General features: G+C 44.8%; 1 protein-coding gene and 1 long non-coding RNA gene across 2 annotated transcripts; both read right to left on the bottom strand.

Annotated features, from left to right (window-relative positions):
- Positions 1-1740: 1740 nt before the first annotated feature.
- On the bottom strand, positions 1741-5094 carry LOC135980178 (maestro heat-like repeat-containing protein family member 1; the record flags this gene model as incomplete). Its single annotated transcript, XM_065580230.1, has 6 exons — positions 5027-5094; positions 4641-4763; positions 3481-3564; positions 2716-2860; positions 2206-2246; positions 1741-1882 (listed from the first exon to the last, which is right to left on the bottom strand). Coding segments are annotated over exons 2-6 (460 nt in total), but the record flags the coding sequence as incomplete, so codon positions are not given.
- A 1046-nt stretch (positions 5095-6140) lies between these two features.
- LOC135980179 (uncharacterized) lies at positions 6141-7002 on the bottom strand. The gene is made up of 3 exons (XR_010597379.1): positions 6908-7002; positions 6367-6436; positions 6141-6254 (listed from the first exon to the last, which is right to left on the bottom strand). It is a non-coding gene; the product is annotated as an uncharacterized LOC135980179 (long non-coding RNA).
- Between the last annotated feature and the right edge of the window lie 2998 nt (positions 7003-10000).

The following is a 10000-nucleotide window of genomic DNA, read 5'->3' as shown; positions in this document are numbered from 1 at the left end:
CTGATACATTTGGAGAGGGGAGGAAGGGCTGTGACAATACAGCTGAAAGCCATCTTGTACCTGAAGCAGCATGTGCTCCCACCGTTCATGGTCCAGGGAATTCTCTGTGTTTCCTATAAAGCAGGAGGCAAAACAATAATGTCACTTAGGTTAGCAAGAAGAGTCGTCCCAGGTATCTTCTTCGCAATCTGTCCTTCTAAAACCCCTGGTCTGCCAAACTGTAACATACCTGGGCTTTCAAGACTAAATGGGACCTACGCCAACATTCTTTGTTGGACCAACAGAAAGTATCAGGTTATGTACCCTGCTGGCATTTTTATTCAGGGTCAGTCAACCCACCAGGAGTGAGATGCTGAGCACTCCCAATTCCTGTTGACTTTCATGGGAGCTGAGGGTGCTGAGCACCTCACAAAACGGTTCAGCACATCAGAAGACTGGGTTTAATGTGAATACAAACTTTTCCTGCATAATAAGAGATTCTGGACTTGATCCTAACTTGATGTAAATCGGTGTAGCTTCACTGAAGTCAATGGAATTATACTGATTTACATCAGCTGAGAATCTGGCCCTGATTCTGAATGTCCAGCTCTAACCTACCCTTCTTGAATGTCGGCACAATGTAGTACTGGGGACTCTGTACAGCAACAACAACTAGGGAAGATACAGCTCATTTCTTAAATCTGTTTTTTGAATATCAAACCCACTTGAACATTTTGGGGTCCGACGTTCATCAGAAAGATATCGGGTTTGTGCTCCACATAGGGTCTGTCATACTCCACAGAGACTATACTGGCACAGCTATGTCATTAGCCATAACCCCATAGTGTAGACACAACCTACACCAGGGGTCGGCAACCTTTCAGAAGTGGTGTGCCGAGTCTTCATTTATTCACTCTGATTTAAGGTTTTACGTGCCAGTAATACATTTTAACGTTTTAAGAAGGTCTCTTTCTATAAGTCTATTATATAAAACTATTGTTGTATGTAAAGTAAATAAGGTTTTTAAAATGTTTAAGAAGCTTCATTTAAAATTAAATTAAAATGCAGAGCCCCCTGGACCAGTGGCCAGGACCCAGGCAGTGTGAGTGCCACTGAAAATCAACTCGCGTGCCGCCTTTGGCACACGTGCCATAGGTTGCCTACCCTTGGCCTACACTGATTGAAGGGTTTTTTCCACGGAGGTCAATAGATTCATACCACTGTAAAATTGGTGAAAGACATTTTTAGGCCCACAATACCTAGATTCTACAAAGGGCAGCCACTTGGCCAACCTAACTTTTATGGCTCGGGTTTCCTTACAGAAAGAAAACTCTGGGTTTTTTAATTGAATCACCCTTGAAAGTAAACATGGGGTTTAATTTTCAGAAAAATTCAGTTTCCAAAATCAGACTATATATGTAACCCCAAAATATTTCACAAACCTCCAGCTTCATGTGTATTCACCTTCCCAACTAATAACCTAGCAAAGGTGTGGGGGGAACTGCTGTAAAATTTCCATTCAGCTGAAACCTTCCTGGCCTGATTCTGCCCTGATTGAATTGGCCTCAGTGGTTAAACTCTGGATTTACCCCAGTGGTTCCCAGTTATCCAGGTGAAGGAAAAGTGAGGGCCCAGAACCCCAACTTCAATTCCCCACTGTTCTCATGTACTGCAACAGGAATGGCACAACACATGTCAATACGAAGCTGCATTTTGTGGCTTCCCTTCCATGGACCGCACTCCTCCTAACTAGCACTTTACCTTCAACGTACTGCAGCAGAGGTGGGATCTTTACTACCCACATCTCACCCACTGCTGCATGGATATTGTAGCGCAGGGCCTTCAGTAATTGCAAGGCAGCACATCCATGTCCTTCTCTTTCATAAGGGGATGAGGCTACTACCTGTCAATGAGAGAGAAAGAACAGGCTAAGTTTTGTCAGCACAACGCCAGTTTGTTCCTGAAGGAGGGAATAGTTCAGACTCTCTCATTGTGGAGATCGTACAATAGAGTTTTTGCTTCTACTGCAGTGTCTTCCTGAAGAAGCAAGCATTCTAGCTAGTACGAGGATGCAGAACAGTGTGTCTCAGGAGAGGGTGGAGAGAGAGAGACCCAATCATACACATTCCTCAGCCTGTCTATAAGCATCTAGCTATAAAACCGATTTTTATAGTTAACTGTCCCACTTCACATTTCGCAGAAAACCTATTTTCATGGTCTACTCACCAGGAGTCGCGCCAGCAGCCCCTGGGGTGTAGGGAGTTTCACTAGGGAAAGAAACAGAATAGCATTAATGATGCCAGGCTTTGCAGAGAGTCCTGCTGATGTTATTCACCTATCCATTTCCAACGTGCCCACCAATGTTGAATACAGCTGATAATAATTTGCATTTCCATAGTGCTTTCAGTCTGAGCATCTCAAAATGCTTTACAAACATGAATGAATTCCGCCTCACAGCACCTCTAAGAGGTTGGCATTAATTACTCCTTCATTTCACAAGTGGGGAAGCTGAGAGAGAAAGATCAAGTGATTTCCCCAAGGTCACATCAGAATTTTGGTGGCAAGGCGGGAAGAGAACCCACGTTTCCTAGCTCCCTCCCATGGCCATGTTGTAATCACAAGACCATCCCTCATTCATTTTAGCCTCCTGATTGCAGACGAGAGAACTGGAGCAGACTGAATCTGTTCATTTCATAGGGCCTGGAGAGAATAAATGAAAGAGTTTCTGTTATAAACCTGGTCCACTGTAGTCGAGGCAAGCAGCTTCTTCTCCTTCCTGCTGCTTTTTCTCAGCCAGTTCTCTAAGGCATCTGCAGAGAGGCTTCAAAGTACCAGTGTACTGAGCTGGCACCACATACTCCAGAAGCCTTGGCCATAACACCTGCAGAGAAGAGCGAGACTGTTCAGTACATAGCTATTTCCATTCCCCCACCTCCAGTATCCTGCTGTCTGAATCCCTCCCTGTCATGTAGCTTCTCCTTTTATTCATCACTGACCCTTCCCTAACCTATCACCTCATCTCTCTCTCCCCAACATCTCACTCTACCTGTCCGGTGCCCCTGCACTCTGTCTTTTAAATACACTGCCTAGTTTGGTGAATCCTCTTTCCCTGCATTAGAGCATTATGGAGCTATTTAGATAGCACCATAAACTCACCCAGAACTTTACAGACCTATAGAAGGCACACTTCCAGCCCCAATATCTGTTCAAATCCAGGATCACCAAATCAGAAGTATTCATGGGGGATCTAAGGGGAAGTTGCACTCAGACAGTGGAAAGAATTAAGAGAAGATCTCTGCAACATGATTCCTTCCAGTTAAGTTGCTTTACATCTTTTCTCTAATGTGAACCACTTACTCCATGATGAAGGGGTCACACTATCCCTGACATGAATTTGATATGTTGTTCCTCCATTATGCTGACTGTGCAAAGAGCTTCCTTGTGGAGAGGTACAAGGAACAACGTCCCTATTTCAAGAAGCAGTAGTAACAGGGCACTTACTTGGGTCATTCCACTGACTGAGGTGTCCAGACATTGCAGGATGTCAATGCACAGGGTTTGGATAGTGCTTTCTTCTTGAATAGCCTGGGTGAGAAGTGTTGTACCCTGCTGTGAGATAGCTAATAAGTTCTATAGAGCTAGTAGTAAGACACTGGCTATAGAATCAGTGTCCTTCTCTTACGAAGCCATCTTGAACATTGACCTATGCCTACTTTTATATTGCACTGGAAGTGCACAAACATCTGAAGGAAAGAGAATAATAGAAACTCCTAACTGGTGGGTCAGATTCCAGGCTTAGGAAAACCCTAAAGTGAAGGGAATGATTCACTGAACACAAAAGAGTTTCCCCAACAGCGTTAAGTTTTTTTAAATTTGAAAAACTGTTTCATCTTTTTATCTTTGAGGAAAAACATTCAGCCTCTGCCCAGTGGAAATAAATATGCAGAACCAGGGGGATCCACTCTGTTTGTTCTGATGCCCCAACCAGCTTGGGTCATTCTGTGTGTAGTGAGTGTGATTCTATCAACAACTTACTGTAAAGTTGAACTGTTTATGTTAATACATATCATGGATCCAGTCATGGAGCACAAAGTGTCTGGAGCCCCTGGCTGTGTCCATGGATAGAAATACGGATTGAAGATATTTTTAAACTAGTACATGTAGAGTAGAGTATGTAGTGAGGGAAATATGCAGCAAGCTTTTCCAGGCTCCTGACAGTCTGGGATGCAGCCTGCATAACCTCGGTGTTTTGCTGATAGTTTAGGTATGCTTCAACAGCCACAGAATTGGGCATCATTATGTTCTCTGGAGAGTCTATTGAAAACAAAAAGATGTGCTTCCTTGTACAAGAACATTTCACTGAAAAATGGTGTTTTCAGAAGTTTCAATGTCTCATCAGAGGTTTGAGTAACCTCGATAACTCTGTTAGATGTAATTACCCAGTGTGAGATTCTGATCTCTGTTACACTAGTATAAATCCAGAGTAACGCCACTAAAGTCAGTGGAGTTACCTTGACTTTACACCAATATAACTGATCAGATTCTGGCTCTAATCATTCAGTCCAGCTGTCCCTGAGTCAAAACTCCCACAGAAGGCAAGGGGAGCAATCAGCATGCAAGAATGGTAGGACCGAGTCCTACGTGTTAAGAACTCTCCTTACCAGTTTGCTGGTGGACACACTGAACTCGTGGAAAACATATGCTACCATATCCCATTCTACACAATTCTCCACACTTCCTGAACTGAGCAGCCTCCTGATGAAATGAAGAACTGCCTTCCTCACCTGCAAGGGTAGAGATTACACACAAGAGTTCTTGTTATCCCTTCTGCCTGAAATAGGAGATAGGATATGAGAGTCCTTATGCTTTTGAGTTTATCTCCTTAGATTATAAACATGGCTACATTTAACACAGGCAGGAGAATGACATGCCTTCTCTAGTCTGCAGTCTCTCCTCTGGATCTGAATGAAAGCTCCACCCAGATATCCATTCATCCCATATCATTGAAAAAAATTGAAATATTTCACTGCTCCACACACAATCTTACCTTAGCATTCTGATCACTGAGAGTGGATTTCACTGCCTTCACAATCAGAAACTTTTTAACTTTTGTCTCGGGCACTGAAAGATAAGGAGAGGTGTACAGTACTTTTTTGTTCCACTCACTCACTTTCCACATTGGAATTAATCCTGGATTTCAAAGGGCCCTATTTAAGAATAGTACCGAGCTTCTCTCATCTACAGAATCAATGGGAAAAACATAGGACCAGACTCTGGTCTCAGTTACACCAGTGTAAATCTAAAGTAATTCCACTTCTATAATGAGTGCCATCATACTACCATGATGGAAATCTTATAAAAGCGTTAGATAGACTGAGGTCATTGAAGTTAATCTGTGTTTACACCAGTATAACAGAACTCAGAATCTATAGTGTATAATACTGACGAATATCGAGTCAGGAGTCCTATTTTATTTGTATCTGATTATTGTTAACATGCATTAGCCCCAAGTTAACTTCTGTATTTGAAGTTGAAAAATATCTTGGGCTACATTCAGCACTTAGTTGAACCTGTTGATTTCTGGGTGGCCATAGGGGGGTAATTTAGGGCAGCATTTGGTCCCTTAGTGGAGATCCAAACCACTGGTGACTGTGTGTTATAGAGACTCTGTGCCCCATTTGCAGAGGCGATGAGTCTGTTACAGCCCTGCCGTGCCTACAAAGCCTTGGTTCTTTAGCTCAATCTATAGTAGCTCATGCTTTTAGCTCTGGATCAGGGCCGGCTTTAGGCCGATTCCCCCGATTCTCCTGTGCCTAAGAGGGCCCTGCACTCCACGCCTAACAGGGCCCCGTGCCCAGTGGCCTTTTCAATTTTTACTCACCAGGCGGCGCTCGGGGTCTTTGGCGGCACTTCAGTGGCGGGTCCTTCACTCCCTCCGGCTCTTCGGCAGCACATGAAGGAGCCACAGCCGAAGTGCCACCGAAGACTCGGAGCGAATGAAGGACCTGCTGCCAAAGACTCGGAGCGCCGCCTGGTGAGTACAAGTCCCACGAATCAGACCCCGCACTTCCTAAAGCCGGCCCTGCTCTGGATGTCCCCAACTTAACCCTCAGCATGTTGGCCAAGAGGGCAGCTGGCACAGTTGCTCCTGTGTTACTTACAGTCGGCACCAACAATGGCACTGAGCAGATTCAAAGAGGCCACACGAACAGCCTCATTCTCAATCTCCAGCTGCGAGTGCAGAAATGCTATCAGATCATCAGGAGAAGAACGGGCTGCAAGGGAACAAATCACGTCCTCACTGACAACAGAACTCTTATTCTTACCATACCTGACAAAGGAAGTTACAAGGAAACCACTGTGCAACTCAGAGTCTCTTCCCCTTACCTAGCAGAACTACACAATCCAACAACTCTGCGTGATTTTCCGTGCTGAGCGGCTTAGCTTGAGAACAGATCTGTGGGAAGAAGGGAAATGGTCAAAGAAAAACTAATCAGAAGCAATTGAAAAGAAAAGGTTCAATTAATTTCTAAGCTTCCACTTCCTACTTGTCCAAATAGAGGTCTGAACCCCAGGTAGATGGTACTGAATGCACAGCAAGAATCAAACACAATGACCAATACATTCGATAAGAGAAGCTAAAGGGTTTTGAGCAGCAGAGCTGATCGAATCAAGACACAGCCACAGTTTTTACTATACAACTCTGACTCCCCTGATAATCAGCTTATGGTGAAATTGCTTTACAAACTGAGCTGGATATTAGCTAAGAAAATGAGACCGCTACCTGCTTACTCTTGAGCCTGCAGAAATCAGTAAGGCATGAGGAGGTCCCCAGGCTCTGCACTATCATTCGATAGATTTTTATTGTTAATATGCTTCAGATCTGCTGTGCCTAAGCTCAAGGGATCCAAGCAAAACCACCCCTCACCTGGTTGTGCAGAGCACTGCAGATGGCTTGAAACTTCTCTTTAGGTAGAGGGATCTTATATTCAAAAGAGACCTCCAAGAGCTGGCTCAGACTCTGCAACAGAGGGTGAAAGTCAGATGGTGGCACACACAGGAGCAATATGTAGTGACTGAAGCAGCTTCAGGGGATTCCTAGATTCCAAGGCTGGAACGGATTATTGCCATCATCTAGTCTGACCTCCGGTACAACACAGGCCATAGACCTTGCCCAGAATAATTCCCAGAGCAGAGCTTTTAGAAAAACATCCCAATCTCAATTTAAAAACTGTCACTGAGGGAGAATCCACCTCGGCCCTTGGTAAATGGTTCTAATGGTTAATTATTTCACCATTAAAAATGTACGCCGTATTTCCAGTCTGAATGTTTCTAACTTCAGTTTCTAGCCATTGGATCAAGTTACACCTTTCTCTGCTAAACTGAAGAGCCCATTATAAAACATGAATCCCTCGTGTAAGATATTATAGACTGTCATTAAGTCACCCTGTCACAGGATAGGTCCACCCTGTCAGGGTGGTACCAGGTTGTGGAGGAACTGAAGTAGATCTGGGGCGGCCCAACTGGCCTAGTCTCCCTAGCCACCGCAGCAGTCCTGGCTCCTAGGGCAGCGTAGCCTAATGGTCAGGATCAGGGCAGCAGCCCTTCGGTGAGGGTCCATGGCCCAACAGCACAAGTCACTAGGGCTGCCCTTCTGGGTGTGGCAGTGCGGCCTAGTGGCCAGAGTCAATGGAACCGCCCTTGGCCGCAGGGCAATGCGGCCTAGTGGCCAGAGTCAATAGAACCACCTTTTGCAGCAAGGAAGTGTTGCCTAGGTCAGCCCTTCTCCACTGGCTCCTACCTATTCCACAGGTCCCAGCCCAGGGCCCTGTCTTGCCGCAGGGGTATCTGCCTCCAACTCAGCTGGGATCCTTCCCAAACATGCCAAGTCAAAGCCCGGTACCTCAACTGGATCAATGCTTAGTCCACCTAGGCTACTTCCCACCCGTTCTTCAGCAGCTGGTAGTCTCAGGGATTCTGTGGTCTCTCCTCCATCTCTGGCACTGGGTGGCTGGGGGTTGGTTGCAGCCACAGCCTGGCTGGCCTCTGAATCCTGGAGCACTGGCAGTCTCTCTGCAGGAGTCTGCAATGCACCTCTGCTCCCTTCAGCAGTCATCTCAGCCTGAGCTGAGCGGCTCTTTCATATCCTGGTTCCAGCTGAAGCATGCCCAGCAGAGATGAGGGGGCATGGCCTCCTCGGCCCACAAAGTATGATTAACCCCTGCTGAACCAATGCGGGGTAGGTAAACCCCATCACGCACCCTTTTACTGTCTGTTTGTTAAACTAAATAGATTTAGTTCCTTGATTCTACCACTGGAAGGCATGTTTTCTAATCCTTTAATCACTGTGGCTCTTCTGTCAATATCCTCTCCAATTTATCAACACCCTTTTTGAATTGTGGGCACTAGAACTGGACACAGAATTCCCACAGTAGTCACACAAGTGCCAGATTTAGATGTAAAATAACCACTGTACTCCGACTTGAGATTCCCCTTTTTATGCATCCCAGCTTTAGCTTTTTCTGGCCACAGCATGAGTTCGTGTTCAGCTGATTATTCATCATGACCCCCAAAATCTTTTTCAGAGTCCCTGCTTCCCAGAACAGCATCCCCCAGCATGTTACGTATGGCCTAAATTCTTTGTGCCTAGATGGAGACATTTACATTCAGCCGTATTTAAATGCACGTTTGTTTGTTTGCGCCCAGTTTACCAAGTGATCTAGATCACTCTGAATCAGTGAGCTGTCCTCTCCATTCTTTACCACTCCCCAATTTTTATCTCATCTGCCAACTTTATCAGTGATGATTTTATGTCCTCTGCCAGCTGATTGATAAAAAACGTGAAAATCTAATTCCTTCCTGCAGCTAAACACTTTTCTCCTTTGCTGCTTGAAGCTTCCAGAATGTCTCTGATGCCATCTACATATTTTACTATGTTTAAGCAGTTGTGTAGTGCTCTGATGCTATCAAACAAGTCCATGATGCGTTGGTTCCCTCCAAATCATGGGTATTTCAACCCCAAAAGTGACCACATACTCTATACCAGAAAGCTTCAACCAACAGAGATGGTGAGTAAATATCACTACCGAGTAGTTATAGCTGTCTCATGACTTCATTTACAACTGTGTAGCCCCACTGAAGACAGAATATGGCCCATTACTTCTTGCTCATGTGGTACTGAGTTGGATGAAATAGAGAGATGAGGGGAGTGAGACAATATCTTTAAATTAGATTATCTCACCCACCTTCTCGCTCTAATATCTTGGGACCAACATGGCTACAACAGCACTGCATAGAACGGTAGATGAAATAGACAGGCAATGCTTTTATATCGATCTAGTTATATAAGCCAAAGCGATCACCCTCCTTAGTATTAATTTTCAACCACTGATAGTTGGTTTGGTATTGACCAGAGACAACATATGGCAGCCCCTGCTGTGAGGAGTTTATGATCTAAAAGAGAGACACAGAGTTGACAGGATGTACTGGGAAATCACAAGGAGGGAGTATCTTGTTGGGGAGTGGGGCAGGTGTTCTGTTTTTTATCTCCTTATCATCCTCCCCAAGAAACAGAGAATGCTTTTCATAAGAGGCATTTACCTACAAATCTTGTTGCCTGGGTCACCATGTGCATAAACCCAGAACTCGTGTGAATATTTATTATCTAACAAGTCACTGTCTAAACCAGGAAACCCCACTGGCAGCAAATTCTTCATGCAGTTCATACATGCACACGCATAGACAGTTACCTTAATGAGTGGTACCTCACCTTGGTGACGTGAAAAACATCAATGTCCTCCTTATATTGCTCAAGGAGCCATGAGATCAGTTCAGATATCCGATCGTGATGCTCCTCTTTGTGTAGCAAGAGGCTCATCATGGGACCAAGGGCTTTGATGATGGCCTGCTTGAGCTGCATAGATGAGACACAGAATTTATGTTCCTAAGAATTCATTCAATATCATCCAATGGGCACACCTTTTCTACTTCTAATGAGTGCAACTTCCCTTGTTCCACTGTA

Source organism: Chrysemys picta, unplaced genomic scaffold (assembly GCF_011386835.1).
Source record: "Chrysemys picta bellii isolate R12L10 unplaced genomic scaffold, ASM1138683v2 scaf2090, whole genome shotgun sequence".
In the NCBI taxonomy this organism is placed as follows: Eukaryota; Metazoa; Chordata; order Testudines; family Emydidae; genus Chrysemys; species Chrysemys picta.
Note: the sequence above shows the minus strand (reverse complement) of the source record. Positions and strands in the feature narration are given on the sequence as shown.